The sequence below is a fragment of the Vidua chalybeata genome, chromosome 15 (assembly GCF_026979565.1).
Source record: "Vidua chalybeata isolate OUT-0048 chromosome 15, bVidCha1 merged haplotype, whole genome shotgun sequence".
In the NCBI taxonomy this organism is placed as follows: domain Eukaryota; kingdom Metazoa; phylum Chordata; class Aves; order Passeriformes; family Viduidae; genus Vidua; species Vidua chalybeata.
The window spans coordinates 2,718,890-2,744,453 of record NC_071544.1 but is presented as its reverse complement, the minus strand read 5'-3'; the positions used below and the strand labels follow the sequence as shown (position 1 = coordinate 2,744,453).

General features: G+C 54.6%; 2 protein-coding genes across 2 annotated transcripts; both read left to right on the top strand.

Annotated features, from left to right (window-relative positions):
• The first annotated feature begins 16 nt into the window (after positions 1-16).
• On the top strand, positions 17-9,979 carry ZMAT2 (zinc finger matrin-type 2). The gene is made up of 6 exons (XM_053957048.1): positions 17-111; positions 4,036-4,129; positions 4,597-4,720; positions 5,767-5,840; positions 7,556-7,701; positions 9,170-9,979. Exons 1-6 carry the CDS (start codon positions 94-96, stop codon positions 9,311-9,313), a joined length of 600 nt encoding a protein of 199 aa, XP_053813023.1. The 5' UTR covers positions 17-93; the 3' UTR covers positions 9,314-9,979.
• Positions 9,980-19,824: 9,845 nt separating this feature from the next.
• Positions 19,825-25,347, top strand: LOC128795923 (protocadherin-10-like). The gene is made up of 4 exons (XM_053957043.1): positions 19,825-22,311; positions 23,463-23,521; positions 23,626-23,714; positions 23,925-25,347. Exons 1-4 carry the CDS (start codon positions 19,825-19,827, stop codon positions 24,170-24,172), a joined length of 2,883 nt encoding a protein of 960 aa, XP_053813018.1. The 3' UTR covers positions 24,173-25,347.
• The last annotated feature ends 217 nt before the right edge of the window (positions 25,348-25,564 follow it).

The following is a 25,564-nucleotide window of genomic DNA, read 5'->3' as shown; positions in this document are numbered from 1 at the left end:
CGGCACGTGACCGCGGCGGGGCACGTGACTGCGCGGGCGGCCGCGCTTTACGGCGCCGCGCGACAGTTCCCGGTGCTGTGCCCTCAGCTCGCCATGGCGTCGGGCAGCGGGGTAGGTGCTGCCGCCGGGGCTGCCCTCGGAGTGTGGGCTGCCGGCCGCTCGGCCGCCCCCGCTGCTCCTACCGGGCTTGGCGGGGCCGGGGGCAGGGCCCCGCCGCGCTGCGCTCGGGGCCGCTGCCAGGCCGCGGGATGAGGATGTGGCGGGGCCGGGGGTGCCGCGGTGGGCGGGTGTATGCGGGCTGGGAGGGGGCTCATCTCTGCTCTTTACAGCTCTCTGTGTGGGCGCTGGGAGCTTAGGGTTCTCCTGATACCTTCAGGGCTGGGAGTGGGGTGGCCCCACCGCCATCCCGCCCACAGCGAAGCCGTGGAGTCGCCGTCCCTGGAGGTGTTTAAGACGCGGCAGAAGGCGGCACTCGGTGCCCTGGTCCAGTTCACGTGGTGGTCTTGGGTCGCAGGTTGGACTCGGTGATCTCAGAGGACTTTGCCAATCGCAGTGGTTCCGTGATCCTCCCTTCCTAGGGCCGGACCTCCGCCCGTCCCAGCCGGGGAGCACGAGGAGATGGAGCTGCCTCAGCCTCCGGGGTGGAGGTGCCCACCCACGTGCAGCCCCCTGGCAGGGACCCCCACCCACGTGCAGCCCCCTGGCAGGGACCCCCACCCACGTGCAGCCCCCTGGCAGGGACCCCCACCCACGTGCAGCCCCCTGGCAGGGACCCCCACCCCTCTCCCCTCTCCACGGGCTGGGCGATGGCTCACGCAGGTGACTCCTTCCTTTCCCTCCCCTCCCCAGGGAAAGGGTGGCCTTTTCCGTGTCCTCGTGGAGAAACATCTCTGCAATTCCCTGACAGGAGAGTGCACCCAGGTGTGGGTTGGGCTCTGCTCCCAGACAGCCAAACACAGGATAAGAGGAAACAGCCTCAAAAGTTGCAGCAGGGGAGGTTTAGGTTGGAAATTAGGAGGAGTTTTTCCCCAGAAAGGGCTGTCCAGCATTGGAAGGGGCTGTTCAGGGAGGTGGTGGAGTCACCATTCCTGGAGGTGTTCAAGGACTGACTGGATGTGTCACTCAGTGCTCTGGAGTGGGTGACAAGGTGGGGATCTATCACAGCTTGGATTTGATGATTTTGGAGGTTTCTTCAACCTAAATGATTCTGTGAGTGTTAAAATGGGATGGGTAAGGTAGATGCTGCAGGTGTAGCCTGAGTGGAGAGCCAGGGTGTTGGAACACCTCCAGTGACATCCCAAAGCTGTCAGCAGCACAGGAGTTGTGGTTTTGAGGGCTTTTGGCCCATCTTTCCTTCCTTGAAGCTGCTTACTGAGAAGTGAGGCACTGGCACTGCCCAGAGAAGCTGTGCCTGCCCCATCCCTGGAAATGTTCAAGGCCAAGTTGAATGGAGCTTGGAGCAGCCTGGGATAGTGGAGAGTGTCCCTACCCTTGGCAGGGGGATGGGACTGGCTGGTCTTCAGGGTTCCTTCCATTCCAGGATTAATTCCATGAAGTGGGGGAGGTGAGGGGAGCAGGATGTCTGCCTGTGAGGGAGGTGGGGTCTGTGCCTTATTGCCAGCTGAGAATTCCTGTTGGATTGAGCCTGGCTTGGGACTCCTGTGTTGTTTAACAGGCTTTGGTGCTGATACTGGGCACATCATTGGTGTCCATCTCCAGAGGGACCAGGAGGCTGTGGGGCACTTCTGGTTATTAATCATTATTATTAATTTGGGAAGTATTCTCTGTCATTTAAAACAGCTCTGAGATTAAGATTTTGGGGGCCTGCAGCTCCCTTGCCTCCACCAGAGCAATTCAGAAACATCCCTTCAAATATTGTCCAAGCAAGATCTTGTCACGCAGTTTAGTTTAATTCCTTTCCTCACGCCTGGATGAGGCAGATTGGTAAGGAGCTGCAGAAGACTATTTTCCTTTTATTGCAACAGGAGAGAGAAGCAGCTAATAAACCTCCCCCTCTGCAGGCTCCCACCAGCTACGATTTGTGATAATGCCTGGCATGCAGGAGAGTCTGGAAAATACCCCCAAACGTTAATTTACACTCAGTGATATTTTCTTTTCTTTTGCTCAGGGTGGTTAATAAAACCTGTTACGACATCCTTAAAGTGCTTAAGAAGCTCTGGGAATAAATGAGAATTTTTCTACGCCTCCCCAAGGCATTTTCATCCCTATCAGTAGTTGTTCGTTCCATTTGAAGGATTGCCAGAGGAGAGAACTTTAAATGGCTGTGCTGCTGCTGTAGCTCCAAATGGGATTTGTGTCCTTTGGATTGTGATTGGATTCTTGATTTGGCTGAACGGAGAAGGCGGTGGGGTGTGGGGTGAGGGGGGTCCTTCTCCCCCGGAGGTGTTTTTAAATGCATCTTGTCCTTTCTTTAATGTGAAACTGAGAGGCTCTCCCTGCCATGCTGAGGGAAATGCAGCTCTTTCCAAAGGGAGGTTTTTTGCTCAGGAAATTCAGGAAATGGCTGAGTGAAACCATGACTGATCCCAGGTGTAGGGGCCTGAGCTGCAGATGGGGCAAATGCTGGGAAGAACTTGAGCTGGGTTGGTCAGAGTGGATGTGAGTGGAATAGGAATTCTTGTCCGATCACTTCTGCCCTCAGCATTGGGGACTGAGTGAAATCCACCCAAAAAAGTAGTCTTTGTTTTCTTCAATGCCAGCTTCACCTGAATTCAGCCTCACCTGGATTCATCTTCATGCCCATGCTGTGTCCAGCTCCAGTGCCCCAGCAGAGGAAAGGCATGGAGCTGTTGGAGTGAGCCCAGAGGAGGCCGTGGATAAGCTCCAAGGGCTGCTGCCCCTCTGCTCTGGAGACAGAGAGCTGGGGGTGTTCAGCCTGGGAAGACTGAACACCAATCTCTGTCCAGGGAGACCTTGGAGCACATTCCAGTGCCTAAAGGGGCTCCAAGAGAGCTGGAGAAGGACTTTGAACAATGTCATGGAGTGACAGGATAAGGGGGAATGGCTTCCCACTGCTAGAAAACAGGGTTAGATTTAATAGTGGGAAGAAATTCTTCCCTCAGTGGGTGGTGAGGCCCTGGCACAGGTTGCCCAGAGAAGCTGTGACTGCCCCATCCCTGAAGGGGTTCAAGGCCAGGTTGGACAGGGCTTGGGGCAACCTGGGCTACTGGAAGGTGGCAGGGGATGTGGAACAAGATGATTTTTAGGGTCCCTTCAACCCAAACCATACCAGGATTCCATTAAAGTATCCTGTCACTGCCAGATAGTTCTGTGGAGCTCCCAAACGGCCAGCATGCCTTGGAGGTGTTTCTGCCCTTTCCTATGTGAAGCTGCAGGAGCAGGACAGCAAAACGTGGATTTTGTACAGGTGCTTCCCTGGTACCTCCAAGCCCTGCCTTGACAGACAGGGTTTCAGAGCTTGTTCTGGTTTGCCTGTACATGTGCTCACTTGGAAATCCCACACCGGTGCCTGTGATTTCATGGCAAGCTCGGCACTTTAATGCCTGTAACACGTAGACACTGCTGAGAGCAGACAGGCACAGCCTTCCCTGCTCCTGCAGTGTAATCAAACTCTCTGTAGCTCGGGCTGTGTTTTGCAGCTTCCTTGTCTGACATTGCAGCTTGGATTCTTTTGACTTCTGGAAGAATGAGGTGTAATCTGCTGCTGTGTTTGTCAGGGGCCACTTCCCAGGTCTGAGATCCATCAGTTTCAATCCCATTTGAGTCTGATTTTCAAGGCAAAAGCCTGGATGATCATCTCAGGAGCTGTTAAGATCAACTCATTTCTTCTTTTAGTACTCTGAAATTATTCTAGTAGTAGCTAGAGGCATGCTGAGAGTGATTATCTTAAACCACATCCATAATTCCTGGATGGAAAACAGAGGACAGGGGGATATAATATAATTCTCCTAATTTACTGCACTGGCCTCACAGGCCAAGTGATTCTCCCTCTTTACCCCCTCAGAGATGATCAGACTGTGTAATAAATGTTAATGAACTTTATTTCCCTCCCAGACCAAGAACCTGGACTTCCGCAGGAAGTGGGACAAGGATGAGTATGAGAAACTCGCAGAGAAGCGGCTCACGGAGGAGAGAGAAAAGAAAGATGGTGAGCGGTGTGCTGGCTCCAGGCAAGCTGTGCTGGATTGGCAGTCAGGCTCCCAAACCCTTGGGATTTGGGAGGGAGAGAGCAGTGAGAAGTTGAATCCCAAAGGGAAAGAGCTGGCTTGCTCCTTCCCTTTCTCCTTTGTTTGGCACTGGGTACGTTTTTATGACAAAAGAAAGTAATGAGAACCTTTCCAGGGGCTGACTCTTCTTTGGGGAAGGAGGGGAACAGTTGCTGGAAACAAGAGATCAGAATATGACTCAAGTCAGAGCTGGAGATATCTCAGAGATGTACCTGGTTCTAATAGGAACCAGGAAACAGTGAGGAGGAAATTATATCTTTTACTGATTTAAAAACAATGGTGTATTTTCTGCATGGATCAGGCAGTCCCAGATACCTAGCAGCCCCCTCTGCACCAAGGGGACCATGAAATCCAGCATGTCAAGCCTGACCTTTGGTTTATGTTTTAGGCAAACCAGCTCAGCCTGTCAAAAGGGAGCTTCTGCGGCACCGAGACTACAAAGTGGACCTGGAATCCAAGCTTGGGAAAACCATTGTCATCACCAAAACTACCCCTCAGTCAGAGATGGGAGGGTAGGTTGTGGCCTTATTGAGGTCTCAGAGTCATGTTGGTTAGACTGGGAAGTTGTAACACAGCAGGGACCCCTCACAGGGCACCAGGAGCTGCTGTCCTTCTGTGTTTGGAGCCTGGGATAGTGAGGCTGCATTTTTCTACACCTAAACTGTGTCTCCTGGGGTAACATATGGAACAGACCCAGCAGGCTGAGCCCCTTTGGACATTATTCCTTGGTATCAGTGTTGCCCACCTGTAGGACCAACAGAGGCAGATCTCTGCTGCCTGCCTGGGTGTCTTTAACCAGGCCTTCTTGCACTGAGACCAGGACTGCTGCTGATTTGGGTATCTGTGCACTGGAAATGGGAGAAACATCCAGATAGCTGTTCTTAGGAATGGTGTTTGGCCATTGTTTGTGTGCATCGTGTTCCACCCAAGTCTGAAAGCATTCTGAGCTCACCCAAACCATCAAAAGCATGAAAAGAATGTGGTGAGTTTGTGTCACCTCAGGAGTGAACCTGTTAGTGTCTCCCTGGGCACTAGTGCCAGGGAGATGTGCAGCCCTGACCAGCACCCAGGGATGGCAGTTCAGCCCCTGGCTGGAGTTTTGCAGCAGCTCTTAACATGGGCAGAAGGCACAGCTGTGCTCATCAGGGAGTTGCACTGTGAGTGATAGGGATGGTAGCACTTACCTTGCAGCCAGGTGAGAGGCTGTGGAATGGAAACCTGGCCTGCTGGCCAGCCCTGCCTTGGGGGAGGGCAGGCTGTGCCACAAAGTCCATCCCACCCAGTAGGGTGTGGCTGGAAGGGGAAGATGCTGTGGCTGGTGTCTTGCAGGGCAGCTGAGAATTTGGTTTCTATCATGTCAGAGGGATATTGGTATGAGGGTCAGTACCTCCATGGCAGCCCTGTCCATTGGGTGTGCTCTTGCTCTTCACTGGGGGCCCTCTTGTCTTAGAGAAGTGTCCTGCATCCCCGGTGACATGCAGATTGTCTCAAATAGCTCTTTTGTGGGTTGAGCTTTGTGTCATGCTTTGGGGTTCATTTTTTCTGTCTCTCCTGACAGGTATTACTGTAACGTATGTGACTGTGTGGTGAAAGATTCCATCAACTTCTTGGATCACATCAATGGCAAAAAACGTAAGGAGCATTTCTTTGCCTCCTTGGAGGGTTGGTTGAGTTGGAGACACTGTTCCTTTTGTGCATCACCCATGTCTGAGGACTGAACACTTATCCATGGATCAGGGAGCTTAGGAGATGAGGATGTAGAAGCTCATCATGAGAGCTGTGGAGGTGCTCCTCTTATCTCCTGACACCTTCCAGAGTGCTGGACCATTTTCATGGAATAAGCCCAGCAGAAGCAGTGATTGGTGTACTCTAGTTGGTAGACATATTTTCCCCATCCATCATGTCAGTGCTGCTAGAAACCCAGGTTGAGAAAATTCTAGAATAGTTTGGGTTGGAAGGGACCCTCAGAGGTCATTTAGTTCACCCCCAAAATAATGAGGTCTCCTCTGTAAATCTGGAGAGAGGCTTTTTACAGCACTGAAACTGTAAAGAAGTACTTAGATAAGTAAAAGGTCTGGGACTGGCTTATTTTTGGATCAGAAACTTCTCTTTGTAGAAGTTGAGTATAAAGCTCAGAACTGGCTGATGCCTGAGCTCCAGAGTATGGATCAGAACTATATCCTCATTGATCTGACTGTAGATACTGCTTCTCCTTGACATGTTCAGAGGGGGGGAATGTAGAGAAACTAAAACAGACTGACACATGTTGTTCCTGCTCATGAAGATATTTTTGGCTCCTAGTGGAAGTCCCAAAATCACCCCTTTACAAAAAGGCAGCTCCAGACCTGCACACGGGGCTGTTTGAGAACAGGAGGTTCAGTAGAAACCTGAGGACTGGCTTTCTGTAGCTCAGAAAAGAAAACACAGTGTTTTAAAAGCCTGTGCTTTTATGTGGATGGGAGGAAGGTGGTGCCATGCCTTGTTTGACATGTTGGGAGATAAGCAAGAAGTTCATATGAGGGACTCTGGAATCAAAAATCCTGGATGGAAATGAGTTGTAGGCTTGAGCTGGGATTGGAAAGTGGCTGGTTGCACAGCACCTTAGTATATGAGTATATCTGGGAACTTTTAAACCTGTCAATAAATCTGGCTCAAACCTGCTTGCTCTTGGCAGCCCTTTTACTAATTCCTGGTGTGTAGTTTAAGCTTCCAAGTGCTGCTGCATCCCTGGGACAAACCTGTGCAGGGCTACTGGAGTGAACAGGCTGTTTGGATCCACTTAGGATTGTGGGTTGGAGGCATTTCTGGGGGTGGCCCCGTCAGCATAGGCTTACCCACAAGTGAAAAACTGTGAATCTGCTCTGAAGAGCCACTGAATCAGAGGCCTGGCTTTATATTCTCTGCTTTAGCTGGGAATGTCCTGTGTAATCAGGATCTCTGAGTGCCACTCATGTCTTGTTTAGCATCGCCCACAGCCGAGAGATGCCAGCCTGTCAGTTTTATTCTGGCTCCTTTTTCAACACTCCAACCCTTTTTTATTCCACTAGTCCAAGATTAAATTTCCTGAGGCATCAGAGCAAATGACAGAGAGCATACAAATAAGGAACCTTTTTAAAGAATAGTCTGTGTTGTTGTTACAAGTAGTGTTTGGATTGTTATGGCCACTGCTTGTGTGGGTTATGGTATCCCCCTAAAGCCCACCTCCCCAGCCTAAGAAATCCTTAGTGTGGCCCTGGAAGGTGCTTTGAGAGGGATGACAGACAGGAAGGTGGTGGTGTGCTGTTTAAATTGGGATCAGGGATGGAGACTTTGTGCAGAGCACTGCTGATTCCACTCATGTTCTCCAGACCAGAGGAATCTGGGCATGTCCATGCGGGTGGAGCGTTCCACACTGGACCAGGTGAAGAAACGCTTTGAGGTGAACAAGAAGAAGATGGAGGAGAAGCAGAAGGATTATGACTTTGAGGAGAGGATGAAGGAACTCCGTGAGGAGGTGAGTCTGGGCAACAACTGAGGAAGCAGAGCTCCCCAGAAACATGTTTTGGGAGGAAATCAACCCTGGTTCCTACTCTCATTCCTCAGAAGCGTTGTTCTCGGTAGCATGGGCTTCTCATCTGCTCCTATGAGTGGGATTTGTTTTTCTGCTTTTGAAAACTTTGTATTGCTGTCCCTGGACACCCTTTCCCCCTCTTTCTGTGTGAGAATAACTTTTGATAGTTCAGATTTCCACTCGGAACAGCACAAGTCCGTTTTTTGTCCCCTACTAATTGTGTTGGAACTTGTGTGGTCTGGTAGCAGATCTTCATCCATTATCTTCCACAGCACTTTGGATTGCTGGAATCCCCTTCCACAGGGCACTTGCTTCTGTGTGGCCTCCCTGAGTGTAGAAGGGCTTTGTGAATGGTGTGCTGTGGTGCAAGATGTGTGAGGTGGTGATAAAAAACAGCAGATTTCTCTCAAACTGGCACTTAGATGTTAGTAAACATGGAAATCAATTACGTGAAGACCCCATGAAGTTCTGACAGCTGAGAAGCTTCTATGGGTGCTTCTCCTCTATCAGCAGCCACATAACCCAAGGTTACAAATCACTGCCTCTTTGAGTCTCCCTCCCCAAGCCCTGAGCTTTGCTTCACCACAGGGGAGCTCTTTGGGGTGCTCACAGAGCAGCCCTGTCCTCTGCTCTTGGGCAGGCTGTGGTGCTGCTGAGCCCCATCTGTTTGGGGGATAGGAGGGAGGTGCCCCAGCAGCAAAGGGGGTGCTGTGGGTTGAAAAGCTGCTGCCAGTCAATGGATGGCAAGAAGGAAATCAGCAGCAGCTCCTGATGTAGCTTTCTCCAGGGCATGGCTGTGTTCAGGAGCACTGTGGACGGTGATGAGAATGGTGGGAGCAGTTGCTAAGTTGGGAGCTGAAGCCATGCTTCAGTGTCACCCAGTACAAACCTGGCTCTGTTCCAGGGCTCATGATCCTCACAGAACAAAACACTTTGATTAGAGCAGTGCAAACTCTTTGATGCCAAAACCCCCCTCAAAGCCGCTCAGAGCTTCGGCTTCTGTTCCAGTGAGCAGCTGTCACTCTGCCAGGCTGAGAGCCAGCAGGCATCGCAGCCGCTGGCACGAAGCATCGGACAGGGGAATGGCCTCCTGCTTTCAAAGCAGCTCCTTGTCTCAGCCTTGATTCCAGGCAAAACCTGTGATGTCTGCTCAGAAGAGAGAGTTTGATAATGCTTCATTTTGTCTATTTGTGTGTGTGTCTCTGCTCTTGGCCTGGGAAATGGGGTGGTCTGGATTTACTGGTGAACTTCCTCCTTGAAGACTGCAGGCCGGGATTTCTGCTGTTCATTTCCTCAGGCACAGCTTGGCTACTGTGGGCAGGATTTGTGGTAATTCTGCAATACCTGGTGTCTCAAAACTCCTTCAGCTCAGGAGGTGCAAATTGTTTTGCTGTTGTGTCCCTTGCTGCAGGAGGAGAAGGCCAAAGCCTACAAGAAGGAGAAGCAGAGAGAGAAGAAGAGGCGGGCAGAGGAAGATTTGACCTTTGAAGAGGACGATGAAATGGCAGCTGTGATGGGTTTCTCTGGTTTTGGCTCAACCAAAAAGAACCACTGAACAGCTCCGGACTCTCTTCTTTCTCTAAACAGCTTGTTTTTACCCAGGGAACTCTGGATAACTCTTCAAAGACTTGATTGAGGACTTGTATGTAAATCTCCCAGTAGAAGTTGGCTGGAAGAGTTGAAAAGCGATTCCATACTCTACCTGTGCTGCAGATCAATCTCTGCCTCTCATTAGCTTCCCTTCTCCTTCTGTGTCCTAGATCTGGCTGCTCTGTGGCCGTGTGTGTGCAGGGAAGTGCTCTGTTGGGTACATTTTTTTGCCAATAAAGTGCACATTCTGCACAGGTGGCCTGGTTCAGGATTAATCTAGTTGTCAACCAGGCCATACTTGTCATTCAAGCTGTGTTTGAGATGCTGGGAGGGATTCACTTGCTTTTAGGCTCATAATGACAGAAATGTGCCACAGCAAGCAGTGTGAGAGGTGCATCTTTATGGCTTGTGCTGAACAGAGCTGGTGGCTGCATGGAGTCTGGGTTGCTGAAACTTTCCTGTGTGTTTTATCTGCAAGGGAGACTTCCCTTCTTTTCTTTGTGTTTTAGCCCATAATTTCCGTATCTTTGAGGTAGGGGAGAAATTCCTCCCCATGACTGGCCTAGGATAGAGCCAATGAAAGAAAAGTGTGTACAATTTACCAGAAATAAATGGAATGTTTTAATGGGCCCTTTGGTGGGGGTTTGATGCCTTCTTCATTTTGAGAGCTTTGAAGAGCTGCTGGTGTCTCCCAGCAGCACAGAGCTGGGGTGGCCTTCTGGAGACCCAGTGGGGACAGAGGTGAGGTGTGTGCCTTCCTCTCTTGGCTCAGCTCCCAGCTGCCCTAGGCAGACCACTGCCATCATTCTTGGCTTAAAGGAATTCTGGAGATGGGTGTAAGAATATGGAAGGGGAAGGGAGTTCAGGGCTGGGGACCTTCATTCTCATCAGGCAATCCAAGACAGGCTGGGCTTCATTCCAGATTTTACCAGCCTTAGTGTATTAAAGGCCATTTTTTTCCTGTCTACTGGCTGTCAGTGTCTTTTCACCTCTGCCTTCCCCTAAATCCACTTCATTTCTGCTTTTATTTACCTCAGTCAAACCTTGTGTGACTCATTTCCGTCTGCAGTTAGGATTTATATTTTGCATGGCTGGGTTTTCGTAGCTCTGTCTCGCTCTCTTCTCTCTTTTTATGTATATTGATGAAATCCTTGCACTTGCCCTTCTGCGTGCTCGTATGAAATTTCCAGCCTGGGGAAGGCTGCAGTGTTTAGCCTGCTCTTTCTAATACATCTAGAACAAATCCTGTAATGTTGTGCTGCTGTTTTAATTCCTTAATCTTAGCCTGCTGACAGCTTCATTGCCTCAGGTCTTTCCGCTTCAATTCAGATTATAATCCCCGTTGAAGATGCTATTGAAATGATATATAGCCAGTCAGATACAGCTGTCCTTGGAGGTTTGACCCTTTTAACTTGGCAATCCTTTGACTTTGGCTCTCTGAGCACACGGGCTGGGAGGGTGACTTTCATTCCAGCCACGTTCCTAGCGCTGTTCAGGCTGCAGCACGTGGCTCCGGCTGAATGGGAGAGCGGAGACGCTCGCGCCTTTGTGCCCTCCGGGGTGCGAAAGGGATGCTGCCGTGGTTTCATGCACATTAAAAGTTTAGGATGTTTCAGAGAAGATTTAGCAGCAGCCATTTTATTCCAGCCACCAGCTTTGCAGACAGCCAGCCCCTCAATGCAGCTGTTCAGTTTATGCTGCTGAGAAGGGGGCAGAGGCTGCCCCCCACCCCATGTCTTTTCCAGCTTGTGACCTTGGAGCCAGTGACTGCTGTCTTGGTTTTCCCACGGTGTATCCTGATCTTCTTGTCCATCCTGGCACACCCAAGGGGCGAGGTGTGAAATGAGCAGCCCCACAGAAACTTTCCTGGGGTGGTGGTGAGGTTTGCACAGCCTCCTGCCACTGGGCCCTGCCTGTCCCTGCCTGCCACTCCTGGTCCCTGCAAGACAGGGAGGAAATCCCTCCACAGCACAGTGCTTTCAATAACGAGATTCCTCTTTGGTGTAAAGCCTGTCATCCCCAAGCCCATCCCGAGGCCACCTGCACCCTGGGGGCCAAAGCCCCAGCCCCAGCTCCCCGTGCTGGGGCTGCTCGCGCCGGGGGAGCGCAGCTTCTTTGTCTCGGCAGCTTGCTGGGAGCAGTGGTGTGTGCAGCAGCAGATACAAGCTCCTGCTGGATTCCCAGCAGCGGGAGCTGCCTCTAGCCAAGGATGAAAAGCTGGTTTCATGGGAGGAAATAATATTTAGAGAAGAGACAGATAACATTCCCTGTACCAGCCGTGTTAACCCTTTGCTTCCACCACTGCTTAGTGAGGTGTTAACTCTTGGCTCTCTGCCCCCAGTCTGGAGCAGTGGTTCTCAATGACTCCTTGTTAGCATTTGCCATCTCCATGTTGAATTTAAGGTGCTGGATGTACCCATATGGGTCAGGACTTGGGGTTTTACTTGGAAAGAGAGAAGACCCAACTCTGCAGCTCCCCTTCTTCTTCTCACCAGTGAACAAGGCCAAGGTGCTGTGTCCCTACTGGTTCTCACTAGCTCTTCCACAAGTTAAAATTGGGATCTGGTGGAGTAAGGAGAGATGTTTTGCATTGTTTGCTCATCCAGGCTGGGATGTCCTGCCTACTCTCAATGCGAAAGTGCTTTGAGGTACCTGGAGCCAGCTTGGTGCTTGTTCCCAGTGCTTGGGCAGAGGTGCAAGTTCCTTGTGACCTGTGGCATGGAGGACCTGGAGGAAGGCTGGGGACTGTGCTCAGCTTGAGCCTCCCTCATCTCCATCCTGCTAAATCTTCATGGTAGTGTTAGAGAAGTACTCAGGTGTCACAGCAGACCCCAGAAAAAACATAAATCTGTCTTGTCACCTCCACTTCCTCTCTCCCTGACATCTTCCCTGGCCTCATCCTGGGATGAAGGGCTGAGGCCTCATGGAGGGGCTGAGCATACATACCCAGCTGCCCTTTCTTTCCTTCCTGGGCACCCTAGGAGGCTTTTGGGCACTTCCTCAATCCTGCCCTCTCCTGCTGATCCACCTTCCCCTCACTCTCTCTGCATCCTGCTTGGGACTAGAGGAGCAGCAGCAGCAGCATTCCCACCGTGCCAGTAAGATGACTGGGACCAGGGACCTGAAGTGATTCTGGAGAAGGGGTCCCAGCCTGGCCCTGTGTGTTACTGTGTCTGGGCTAGCTGAATCATTCCCTGTGACTTTATTAGCAGAAAGACCTGTTTTTTCAGCAATTTACACCAGTTTTACATCCTGGAAAATTTAAGCGCTTGGCAGGAGCTCCAGTCCTCCCACTGCTCAGGCCACAAGCTACTGCTGCCCCAGTTAGGCAGGCATTCCTGCCATTTGCCAGTGTTAAAGCTAAACAGCATCCATAGGCAATATCCCTGGGAATCCTCCCTCCTGCCTGGCTTTGACCTGGTGCAGTGGTGCCAGGAGTCTGTGCCACCAACCCCTGCTCTGCCGAGGCTCCTGGGTGTCCCACGCTCCCATCAGTCCCATCAGTGCTGTGGCACCATCCCACACAACTCCAGAGCCAGTATTCCTGCCCCCTCCCAGCTCTGTGGAGAGCTGTGTACTGAGAGCCACCTGGATCAGTCAATGCTTGGCCCAATCTGCATCCTGTCCTGCCTTCCTTGTGTGGGGGCAGCAAGGGGGAGAATCTGATCTGTGCAAAGGCAGAGGTTCAGCCTCTGATTAGAGTTGGGGTTGCTGCAAATCAGAATAGGAATCACAGGATCCTGGAATGGTTTGGGTTGGAAGGGACCTTGAAGATGAGCCAGTTCCAACGCCCTGCCATGGGCAGGAACACCTTCCACCAGACCAGGCTGCTCCAATCCCCATCCAATCTGGCCTTGGACACTTCCAGGGATGGGGCAGGCACAGCTTCTCTGGGCAGTGGTCGAGGAAAGGGTGGGAGGCAGAGAAAGGGCAAGGTGAAGATTTACAGAGGGGAGAATGCCTGGGCTGGGAGGTATTTGCTTCCCATCTGGGGCCTGGATGGGAAACTTGGATGCCAGCTTTTGCAAAAAGGATCAAGTTGGGAGCCAGGGACACCCACAGTGAAGTGGTGCTTGGCCTGGAGACCTCGGCAAGCTGGGCCATACTCCACACACAAAATTTCTGGGGCTGAACCAGCTCAGGCCACAGATGGGGCCAAGAGGGAACAAGTAGGGCTCTTGAGTGTTCCAAACTGGGAGGAAGGAGACAACCCCAGTGCCTCCCCCGTCCCTGTCAGGTCTGTTGCCACATCCAGGTTGGAGGGATGTTGGATGGATGGTTTCTGCTGGGCTTGGTGTGGGGCTCCTGAGCACAAGGGAGGTTTTGCTTTGTCGTAAGTGAAGTACAAAACCATCACCAGCCAGAGAACAAACAGCTCCAGGCTGGAGAGGGAGCAGGGAGAGGGAGATGGGGAGGAGCAGGGGGAGCATGGGGACAGGCCATCCGCAGGAGGTTTTTCAGGGACTTGTGATCTCAGAGCAAATTTCTGCTGTTGGCTGCACACCAGTGGCACCATTTCACCAACTCATGCATGCCTCCCATGGCCGGCTCCGCAGTGCTGAGCGCCTCGGGGGGGTCAGGGCCGCTCTGCGGAGGGCTGCGGGAATATGGTCCCTGCTCGGAGAGCGTGTGATCTGCCAGGCAGCCGGGGAGCCCCGGGGACGCTGCCTTGCCTTTGTTCCTCTTTCTCTTTCTTTTCCACCTTCAGATTTTTTTCCCTCTGCTTCCAGCTGCGTATGCAGCACTCCCCCCCCCCCGCCTTTCCACCCACAGTTCCTGTCTTGATTTTCCTTCCCCTCTACAAATATGTGTTCCTTAGGCTTCTTCTCATCCCTGCCCAGCTCCCCCCATCAGTGTTGCCTTCCCAAACTTCTTTTTTTTATCCCTTCTCCCTGTTTTCCCACAGGCCCACTTCATTCCTTCCCCTTCCTGCTTCTCTCCCCTTCCCTCCAGCCTCTCAGGCTCCTGTTCACTCACTCCGTCTCCCCTTCTCTGACAGTTTGGGGGAAATCTGTCTGTGTCAACACAGAAATTCCATTATTTATTGGCTGAGTGGAGCAGGGTCCTACACTCGTCTGTAATTGTCTCCAGATCAAAGCGGCTGCTGATGGCAGCTTTGCCTTCTCACAGCAGAACACCACCCCCAGCTTCCAGCTCCCCATCCTCCCGGGGGAGTCGGGTGTGTGTGCGTTGACACCCTCGATGACTGATCTCTCAGACAGAGAGGAAAGAAGTAGGGCTGGTGGGGGAGAAAGGGAGGCCTGGAGGATCTGCAAAGCTCCCTGGAGAAGATGGGGATGGTGGGGCGTGTCTCAGGGAGACAAATTCCCTGGCACGGGCCAGGAGAGAGTGGGAGGGTAGAGGTGGTCCCTGTCCTGGGAATGGAGACAGAGAAATGAAATGAAAGAAGGGATGGGGAAGCAGGAAACATCCCCATATCTGTCCAGGACTGGAAGAATTAAATTTTAGAAATGGAGATAAATGAGAACATGCCTTTTCATGCCTTTGCCTTCTGAAACCACCAACCTATGCCAGGGATGTGGGACTTCAGTGTTAACTGCAGGCAGTTTTTTTTGGATGTTGATGCAAGGTGTCTGTGGGGAAGCATCCACTCTGACTTCTGCCCCTTGGCCTCCTCACTGGGGTCCCGGCTTCAACATGACTGGAAGAGCTGCAGGGGTTTCTCTGCTGGAGGAGGTGAGATCAATCAGAACCACTCTTCCCAGGCCCTGTCTTCCCACTTTAGCATGATACACTGGGGAACTTGGGAATCTTTTGTTCTACATGGATCTGTGGACACCAAAAGACATAGACAACATCAAAAGTTCTGACAGCTTGGTCCTCTCTCTCACTGCCCAGTACATGAAGCTGTCAAGCTCAAGCCATGGCTCTGCGTTCCTTCTAACTGTCCAAAGCATTTCCTCCTGGTAACACCTCCCTGGCCCTACCATCATTTCTCCTCTGGTTTCTTTCTCCACAGAGTTCAGGCAGTTCCACTTACACTTCTCCCTGTAAGGTATTGTTCCAAGCCTTAAATCAGTATTTTAACCTTTCAGAACTTCAGGCACAAGAGTTGTGCATATATTCCAACAGCAGTCACACTGGTGCCTGATAGAGGAGAGGTGTCACCTCCTCTCTCACAAAGCTGCTCTTCCCCCAGGCAATCACTACACTGTTGCCCACCTTTCTTTCCTGCTCACTGTTCCTTCATCCTTCCCAGCAGAAAGGAGACATTCCCTCAGGATATTTTAGGGACACCCTGTAAGAGGATGCCCACAGCAAAGTGAGTAGTCCCAGCTCTCAGGATAATGGGAACACACCCTTCTTTTGCTTTTGATCCCAAGTCTGTTCACTTCAAGTGGAACAAGATACCAGCCATGAGAGCAGCTCCTTTGGCAGCTTGGGTTTGCAAGAAATTCTCCCTCTCCAGAGCAGGAGGGGAGACTTGGCTTCCTGAGCTGCCATTGAAGTCTGTGTCCTACAGGGAGTCAGAACTGCTCCCTTAGAGGCTGAGCAGGGCCCCATGCCCTGAAAATGTTCAAAAAGAGATGACAGCTAGAGAGGGTCTGCTCAGAGCTGAGCCTGTTTCAGTTTCCATCTGTCCCAGGCAAAGAGACTCAGGAAGTTGTCCCTATGTGTGTCTGGCCAGGAGAGTCAAGTGCCTTCTACCAGTAGTAAACCTTGAGTTGGTCACCTCAGCAATGTCTTCTCACATAAAAACCCCCTGGAACTTCATGAACATATCATGCCTGGTGCAAAAGTTCTTCCTGCACCACTGCAGAGGAAGAGGAGGGTGGTAAGCAACTCCAGCACCTTGCAGAGCAAAGCCCATGGACAAGGACTTCCAGTGGGAATAGAGTCCTGGCATCCTTCATTGCTCCATCCACCCCTGGGCATGGTGCCTGTGAGAAGTGGCCCCTGACAAATCTGGGACCTGTGCTCTGGAAGCCTGGGCTCTCTGGGCAGCTCTTTCCCTTGCTTTGGTGACCTACTCACCTCTGCTCAGTGACTGGGACTTCACAGGTTCACAGGGGTTTTTCTGTTGGGACTTCTGGAGGACCTTGGGGCATCCCTATTCAGAGCTAGATTCAGCAGCTCAGGAGGACCTGCAGAATGACAATCCCTGCCCCAGTCTGGTCCCTGTGACACCCTCACAGTGAAGATTATTTCCTTAATAAAAATTTCTTTTCTCCAGCTCATGTCCTTACTTTCTCATCCTGTCCCTGTGCACTTCTGAAAGGAGATGGGCATGTATCATATCTTGCATCCCAGCACACAAGGGCAGGCAGAGTGCCCACCAGCCCTGATAAACATGCCAAGACAGCCACCATCCCCTTCAGGACATGGGTTTTCCTCCCATGGGGAGGCAGGGAACCAAAGTTTTGAAGTGGAAGGAGCTCTGGTCATGGCATCCTGCTGCAGAGATGATTGTGGCTTCACAGACCGAATCCCCAGCACTTGACCCTACAGAAGCAACCCCGGAGTGACTTCCCAGCTGCAGGGCCAGGGCTGCTCTCATTCCCACCAGGAGACCCCCCCCCGCTTCCACTGTGTTTGCCCTCTTGGGCACCACAAACTATAACTGCTCCCGCTTGGAGCGAGGAGGGAGCAGCGCAGCCACATGCACGGCTGGGCAGACGGGCGCCCTGGGGACCTGGGGGAGGGGCTGTGTGGTCTGGCAGGGACAGCGTTTCTTGCAGCCCCTTCTGCTGCCCCAGAACGCAGCAGGCAGGAAAATGGAGTGACAGTGGTGGCTGGGCAAGGTTTAGTGCCCACAGGCAGCAGAGTGTTGGTCTCCCCCCAGTCCTTTGCTCTCCGCGTGACTTTTCCAAGGCAGCTCAACCTGCGGCATCTCCTGCTACATCCCACCCTGATCTCTCCGGCTGGCCTTGCCAAGGCACATCAGTGCTGACCTGAGGCAACTGGCCACCCACCCGTCTGTGCCAAGACATCTCAGAGAGACAGACCCCCTTCTAGTTTCCAGCATTTTCCAAAAACAAGCTCCTAGCCGCATCCTGATTCCCTACCCCGGGAGAACAGGGCTGGCAGCTGAACACTCTTCTGCACCACAAGAAGGGCCTTAAAATCTAGAGTGTATGAAGTGGAGTGTTAGTGGTGCACTGTCCCCATTCCATCCCCCCCATCCTGCTGCTCACCCTCCTCTGCTATGTTCCCCCAAAAAAGGCTCTTCTTTGGATTCCTCACCCCTCTGCAGCACCCCCAGCCCGAGCCATTTCCTTCAGGAAAGCGATCCTTGGAACAAGTCTGTTCTCCCTAACCCCTCCCACCCCCCCACCCCGTTTGACCTTGGTCCCCTGGAATCCTGGGGTCTGGGAGGGGAGCTGGAAGAGACTACAAAGTCTGGGGAGATGAGGAAAAGGAACAGGATGGGACTATCCTGTGATCTCCCTTAGGGGAGGGAAGGACATGACACGGTTCTCCCCACAAGGAAGCAGGGATGAAGATGTGCAGGGGTGGGGGGTGCATTACCAAGCAGAGCTGGAGAAGGGCGGGAAGGAGTCGGGGGGGGCTCGGATCCTGCCGGTGCACCTGGAGGAGCAGGAGGTGGTGGTGAATATTTTACTCTAAATCAAACAATAGGACCAGAGCCGCTCCAATGATTTTGCAGAATGCATTTTGGTCGGAGACGGGGGAAGGACTGAAGGGAATGAAATAAGACCCCCCGAAAATTCCTGTGTCCCGTCTCACCCCCACCCTCAATCCCCCTCTGGCCTGAGCAGCATTCGAGGGGGCTCCCGGAGGAGCGCTACCCGCTCCATCCCACCTCCGGCGTCTCAGCCCCGGGAGGGCTGGGCGGTGATGGACGGAGGGAGGGGGGCGGGCAGGGGGGGCGCAAATCGGGGATTGGAGGGGAATTAGAAAGAAACAGATCGGGGCGGGGGTGACAACGACGCCGCCAGGGGTGGTCTTGGCGTGGGAGATGGCGCGGGGGACAGGCTGGCAGTGACCGGCGCTGCCGATGCAGGCTGGGCTTCACTTACCGGGAGCCGTCCCGATTCCACCCGTGAGCGGCCCGAGCCCACGCGTGCCCCAGGCGCTCCGCTCCTTCCACCTGCCCGCCCCGCCAGCCCTCCTCCCCGACCGGCGACCCCACGAGCGCGGCACGTCCCGCGTGGGTCTCGCTGCACTCCCAGGGACCAAATCCTTTTCCCAGCCCGGCAAACCCCACCAGCTCCGCCGCCTCCTGCCTCCTTCGGTCTCCCGGTCGGCTCTGGATCCTGCTTCCCACTCGGGTCCCCGTGGGGAGCAAGGTGGGGGGGGCGGTTGGGGCCGGCGGTTCCCTTCCCAACGGGGACCGGTAAGCAGAGACAAAGGCGGTGAAATATCAGTGCCCGGCTAAAGCCGCTCCGAGCCCCTTCGAGCCTTTAACTAGATCGTTAGGGGATTATCCGCACCCTGGGCAGCCGCGGGGCGGGGGCAGCGGCCGCCCCGTCCCGTTACCGAGCGCCCCCGGGGACGGCGACGGAGGGAGGCGACTCACGGAGCTGCCCGGGCGCGGCGGCGGCTGGAGACGGGTCTGCGGGGAGAACGGATCGGCCAGCGGAGGGACCGTGAGCGGTACCGGGGCGGGGAGGGGAAGGGGGGGCGCAGGGGCCGCCGTCTGTCGCGCTTCGGGGGCCGGCGGGGGACCCGCGGCTCGCTCTGCTCCCGCCTCCTCCTCACCTTCCGCGGGGGGTGGAAAGTTTGTGCCCGCGGTGGGGGCACCGCTGGGGGTGTGGGGAGGCAGATCCTGGGGTATCTGGGCAGGATCGTGTGCCGAGAGCCCGAGGGGGCTGACGCTGGGGTGTCCGGTGGGGGAGCGGGATTTGGGACGCGGGGCTGTGGGCAAGAGGGGTGTCGGGGGTGGGAAGGAGGCAGGGAAAGAAGGGGGGGTCTCTGTGCCTCCGCGCTGATGGGCTCAGCTTTATCCAGGGCTGTAATCCCCCTGCTCCTGTAATTAAAAACTCCGCATTACAAGGAAAACGGTGTGCAGGGAAATGTAATCAAGTCTGGAGGGGCTTAACCATCTGGTAAAGGTTAGGACCGGCACGGCGGGGGACGCGGCCGGGGGATTTGGCAGCAGCCGCGATCTGGGCTCCTCTTAATCTACCGCGGGGACGAACGCAGCATCTGCGGGGTAATACCGGTGCCCCGGGCAGCGATCGGTCTTGCTGGAGCTCCCACCGCCGTTAACGGGATCTCTCCGAAGGTGGTCCCGTCCCCAGGTGCGTCTGGCTCCGGTAAACAGATTCTGCTGTGGCCCCGGGACCCGGATTGCAGCCCCTTGAGAGGGCCAGCAAAGAAAGGGTTAAGCCACTGCCGGTGGCCGCGGTTCGGCCCCGCAGCTCTGGGCAAGGCCCTCCTCCGCCGCCCCCGGGAGCCCTAAACTCTTTGAAAGTGCAAGAGGCAAGCGAAGGCGAGGGAGGAGGCAGCGGCGCGGGTGCGACTCCTCGTTCCCGGGACTGCCGCGGGGCCATGGGGGCCGGGACAGGCTCCGGGCGGGGGCAGCTCTTCCTCCGCTCCCTCCTCTTCCTCCTGTTGGCCGGGCCCCCGGCGCACCACCCGGTGCGGGGGCAGCTGCGCTACGCCGTGCCGGAGGAGCTGGAGCACGGAGCCTTCGTGGCCAACCTGGGTGAGGACCTGGGACTGGATGTGTCCACCCTGTCGGCGAGGAGGTTCCGCATCGTGTCACGGGCCGGGGCCAGGCAGCACCTGGAGGTGAACCTGGAGAACGGGATCCTCTTTGTGAACGAGCGGATTGACCGGGAGGAGGTGTGCGAGGCCGGGGGGACCTGCCTGCTCCACCTGCAGCTCCTCGTCGAGAGCCCACTGGAGCTCTACCGCGTCGAGGTGGAGGTGTTGGACATCAACGACCACGCACCCACCTTCCCTTGGCAGGAATATGTGCTGGAGGTGGCCGAGTCTGCCGTGCTCGGAGCTCGCTTCCCACTGGAGAGCGCCCAGGATCCTGACGTGGGCACCAACTCTGTGCACACCTACCGCCTCAGCCCCAATGGCTTCTTTTCACTTGAGGTGCAGACACGCAGTGATGCCAGCAAGTTTGCAGAGCTGGTGCTGGAGCGTGCCCTCGACCGTGAGCAGCAGCGCGTGCACCGGGTGCTGCTCACCGCTCTCGATGGCGGCGTCCCCGAACGCTCAGGCACGGCGCACATCGTCATCACGGTGCTGGATGCCAACGACAACGTGCCTGCCTTTGACCAGCCCTCCTACGGTGTGAGCCTTCCTGAGGATGCTCCTGCTGGCACTCTGGTCATCCAGCTCAATGCCACTGACCTGGATGAGGGCCCCAACGGGGAGATTGAGTACTCCTTCAGTGGGCACGCACCGCCACGTGTCCGAGAGCTCTTCCACGTGGAGCCCCGGAGCGGGCAGGTGCTGCTGAAGGGCCGCCTGGACTATGAGCGGGCCAGCCTCCACGAGCTGTATGTGCAAGCCAAGGACCGCGGGCCCTCGGCTGTGGCTGTGCACTGCAGGGTGCTTGTGCACCTCCTTGATGTCAACGACAATGCGCCAGAGGTGACCCTCACCTCTGTGTCCACACCCGTGCTGGAGGATGCCCCCCCAGGCACTGTGATCGCTGTCATCAGTGTTCTGGACCGGGACTCTGGGGACAACGGGCGTGTGAGCTGTGAGGTCGGCCCCAATGTGCCATTCGAGCTCCGCTCCTCCTTCCGGAACTACTACACGCTGGTCACCACGCAAGCGCTGGACCGGGAGGTTGTGCCCGAGTACAACGTAACCATCACGGCTCGAGACATGGGCTCGCCTGCCCTGCTGACCCGCAGCACCCTCACCATCCCCGTGTCTGACGTGAACGACAACGCCCCGCGCTTCCTCCAGCCCTCCTACAGTGTCTATGTGATGGAGAACAACGCACCAGGTGCCTCCATCTGCTCTGTCAGTGCGTTAGACCCTGACTGCCAACAAAATGCCTACCTGTCCTACTCCATTGCCGACGGGCACATCCATGGCATGCCTGTGGGCACCTACGTGTCTATCAACTCAGACAGCGGGCACATGTACGCCCTGCGCTCCCTCGACTACGAGCAGATCCGCAGCTTCCAGATCCAGGTGCAAGCACAGGACGCGGGGTTTCCCCCACTCAGTGCCAACGTCACCGTCCACATCTTTGTGTTGGACCAGAATGACAATGCTCCGGTCATCGTTTCCCCCATGCCGCGCAACGGCTCCGTTGCCACTGAGCTGGTGCCGCGATCAGCCAGGCCTGGCTACCTCGTGGGCACGGTGTCGGCGGTGGATGCGGATGCGGGGCTGAACTCTCGCCTCTCCTACCAGCTCCTCCAGGCTACTGACTTCACCCTCTTCAGCGTGGCGCCCGACACGGGTGAGCTGCGCACGCTCCGCTCCTTTCTGGAGCAGGATGCGAGCCGGCAGCAGCTGGTGGTGCAGGTGCGGGATGGAGGGCAGCCAGCGCTCTCTGCCACCGTGTCCCTCCTGCTTTCCGTGGTGGAAACCATGCCGCAGACTCTGTCTGACTTCAGCGAGTTCAGCCTCCCTCCAGAGGTCTCCTCATCTTCCCCGCTCACTCTGTATCTCCTTGTCTCCCTGGGCTCCATCTCCTTCACCTTCCTTCTCGCCATCCTCATCCTCACAGCCATTCGCTGCCGTGGAGAGCGGCGTCCCCGCCAAGGGGACAGCTGCTTGCCACCTCGCTGCCACTGCTGTCCCGGGTCCAGACCCTCCTCTGATGGCCTGAAGACTTCCAACCTGACGGCACAGCCCCCTGCGGGGACCACGGCGGCCACCTGCCTTGATGTGCCTGCGGGCGGCCCCCCAGGCTACTGCTACAAGGTCTGCCTCGGTCCTGAGTCTGCTCAGAGTGACTTCATGTTCCTCAAACCCTGCAGCCCCCCCCGGAACAACGAGAAGGATCCCGGGAAGCGGTCCCGGCCAGACCAGCATCTCCAGGTCTCCAAAGAGGTAACATAATGGCCAGCAGTGCTTAGCAGCGCTCCGCAGGTCCCCCCAGCCCCCTCCCTCAGCCTCTGCCACGAGGGAAACCAGGCACGGCTTCTCCCAGAGAACAACCGGCGCCTTTGATCAGTGCGGGAATTAGGAGCCGTCAGGCAGCGGGATCTCCACCGAGCTTCCCGACGGGTCTAATTACCGGGGGAGCACCGGGCTCGGCTGAGGGGAGAGGAAATCCCTTCTCACCGTCTTTTGTACCCATTAGAGGCAACGGAGATGCTCCGGTGCCCTAGGGGCGGTGGGATAGTGGGGGTGGCTTCTCCTCCGCGCGGGTAAGCAATTCACACTGGGACAGTGTGAGCATCGCTGCTGCTCTGCTTCCCCTGAGCTGGCAGGGCTCTGCAGTGTCCCGGGCCTGGCTGCTGTTCTGCACCAGGCTGTGCCAGCAGGCAGGGAGTGGGGTCTGCGGGGCAGGATTTTGATGTCAACATTTGTTAGGTATTGAAATGAGGAATGTCTAATTTTCCCGATGAAAGACTCTCCAAAACACGATTACAAGGATGGAGAGTGATGAGGCGTCTAATCCATTTACGTTTGACTTTTAATAAACCAGCCCTTCCGAGGAGAGCCCAAGACTCTCTGCCAAGAGAGTCTCTCCATGTGTCTCCTTGCACCCCTGGACTCTCTTCCCTAATACTTAATTAGATTTTCCTGCAGCTTTTGCAGCCCTCCTGGGACATCAAGCACGCAGCCGGTTTCTGCATCTCTCACCATTTAGTACCTCAGACCTGGGCTAAGTAAACATTGCACATGCAAAAAAGGCTTTTGAAAATTAGAAGAAATAGGAAAACAACCTGTCTCTCTGCAGAATGACAGGCTTAAAACTCCCAGAGGCAGAGGACAAGCCCAGAACCACTCCGATATCTCAGGAGGGTGAGGAAGGTCCAGAAGGGAACAGGCTGATTCCGTGCTGTCTCAGTTTGCCCAAAACAGGAATGTGCTGCTAATTCTCCACAAAGAGCACAGGGAAAGTGGAGATGTGGTCCTGCATCCCTGCCTGCTGAAGCCTTGTGCTGGCAGGGCTGGGTTTTTTGACAAAGAGTCCCAGAACTGATTGACAGAGGGTCCCAATAACCAGCCTTGCTCTTCCCTGTGTTTTCCAGGCCAAGCAGCCCAACACAGACTGGCTGCCTCCAAACACACAGAGACCTGCCCTGAAAAGGTACTGAATCCAGCACTGGGAGAACAGAGGAAGCAGGTGGAAGGGGGATATGGGAATGGGGAGGTCATGTCTGACACAGCTTTGAACCAGTCTCTTCTCTTTAGCTCCCAGAGCCTGGAAGATGTGGGAGAAATCCGTAGAGCCCTCCAGAAGGAGCACGAGAGGCTGTGCACACTGGTGACCCCGGTCTCTGGTTAGTATTGGGATACTGGGGCTGGCAAGACCAGACCCTCTGGTTGCTTTTGGAGGTGCAGTGGGGGCATCACATCCCTGTTCCTTGCAGTGGTGAAGTTTTGTGGGTGGAAGGGGTGTCCAGGCACCAGGATGGAGGTTGGTGATACAGGACTTGCATGCTGGGATGTGGATGTGACCTGAGCCAATCTTACACTCATCTTTTCTCCAGAGTTTCAGAAGGCTTCAGCAGGCCCCAACAGCATCTGGACACCCCAGTACAGCCCCTTGTACCCAGCCCTGGATTATCAGCACAACGTTTACATCCCTGGCACCCCCACTCTGCTTTCCAGCAAGGATGGGCCCCTCTTCCCAGGCCGGGAGAACAAAAACAGCTTCTCCACCTTTGGCAAGAGGAAGAAGATGACAACTTATTGTGACATGCATGACAGTGTGGTTATCAACAATGACCTGAAATAGCCTGGATGGCTCTATCCTTGGAATCTTCTGCATTATTTCAGCTGCCAGGTCCACCCACAGCACACGCCTCCATGCATGGTCCACTCAAGACTTTATGGGGCTGCTGGGAGAGTGGCTCAACAGAGCATGTGGGAAGGATTTAAGGAGCAACAGACTGAAAATTACAGGGATTGGGGGGTGGTGCCGAGGGGAATTTCTCCCATCTCATCTTGCAGAGCTGTATTGGCAGCAGGTGCTGTTTGAGGTCCATATGACCAGATTTAAGCAAATCTGCCTTGAGTTTACCCATTCCCATGTCCCCTTAGGGACCATTCATCTCTGTAAACATTGTCACTTCTTTGTCTTGTCTGGCTGTGTGAATGTACTGAGCTGCATGCCTGTATCTCTGTCCCAGTGGGCATGGAAAGCGTGTGCAGACCAAGCCTGGTTCAGCCAAGCCTGGCCTTACACACTGGGACAGCGACCATTGTTCTGTCCCTGAGATCCAGCAGGATGTGTTGCATGTCTAGAGCAGTAATTGGTGTCTGTTTTCTCTGGGAAGTGAGTGCAAAACCCAGCCTTCATGAGTGCTTCTCTTCCAGCCCTGACCCAACACTTGCAGGGCTGGACATAGCCCGGGTCCAGGGCAGAGCCAGCCTTTGCTCAGGACCAGCATGTGCACACAGGGACTGGATGGCCAGAGGGGCTGCCAGCTTAAGCACCTGAGAGATGCACAAGGTGAGGCCCTGCTGGGTAGCTCTCTAGCCCAAGGCAACTTCATCTGAATGAAAAACAGTTTCCAGCCATTGGAGTGACCCCAGCACAGGTGACAGTCTCTTCCTCCAGCCCTGCCCTCACTCGGGTCTCTGTGTTCCCCAAGTCCTGAATGCCTGGAGGAACCCCTGCACTGGTGCACTGGGGGCCCCACCTGTGCAGGACAAACATCTCCAAGTGTGCCCTGTTTCTCTTTTAGAACTTTTAGCTGGCAGTCAGGAGCCCTCAAGGGCAGGACTCCAGCCCCAGCACAGTCTCTCCCCTGCCTTGTGCACCCTGCACCTGTCCACCAGTCTGTCTGTCATCATTGCCAATTGCTCTGGTCATGGGACAGTTCATTTTGAATCCATCTGTGCAGAACATGACAGCTCTTTCTAAACTGAGTTTGTTTCACTATGTCTGATTTGTACCAATAAATTGTATTTTAATAGCTCACCCTGGCTCCTGGCTGTCCCTGAGTTGCAGACGACAGCAGGGATTGCTGCACAGCTCTTGGAGCAGCACTCCCAGCTCCATGAAATACGTCTGTCCTTCTGAGTTCTGGAGCAGAGAGCTCCTTTTATGCCGAGAGCTCATTTTATTCACTTCACCTGGATTCTGGGGGCTCAAGGTCCCCTTCCCTCCTTCCCTGGACTCAGG

Bases quoted from the DNA above. Each gene is read 5' to 3' on its own strand.
- ZMAT2 (XM_053957048.1), top strand. The intron at 4,130-4,596 runs GTGAGCGGTGTG...TTTATGTTTTAG, and splicing joins GGAGAGAGAAAAGAAAGATG to GCAAACCAGCTCAGCCTGTC. The intron at 4,721-5,766 runs GTAGGTTGTGGC...CTCTCCTGACAG, and splicing joins CCTCAGTCAGAGATGGGAGG to GTATTACTGTAACGTATGTG.
- LOC128795923 (XM_053957043.1), top strand. From the start codon at position 19,825: ATGGGGGCCGGGACAGGCTCCGGGCGGGGGCAGCTCTTCCTCCGCTCC. The intron at 22,312-23,462 runs GTAACATAATGG...TGTGTTTTCCAG, and splicing joins ATCTCCAGGTCTCCAAAGAG to GCCAAGCAGCCCAACACAGA. The intron at 23,715-23,924 runs GTTAGTATTGGG...TCTTTTCTCCAG, and splicing joins ACTGGTGACCCCGGTCTCTG to AGTTTCAGAAGGCTTCAGCA.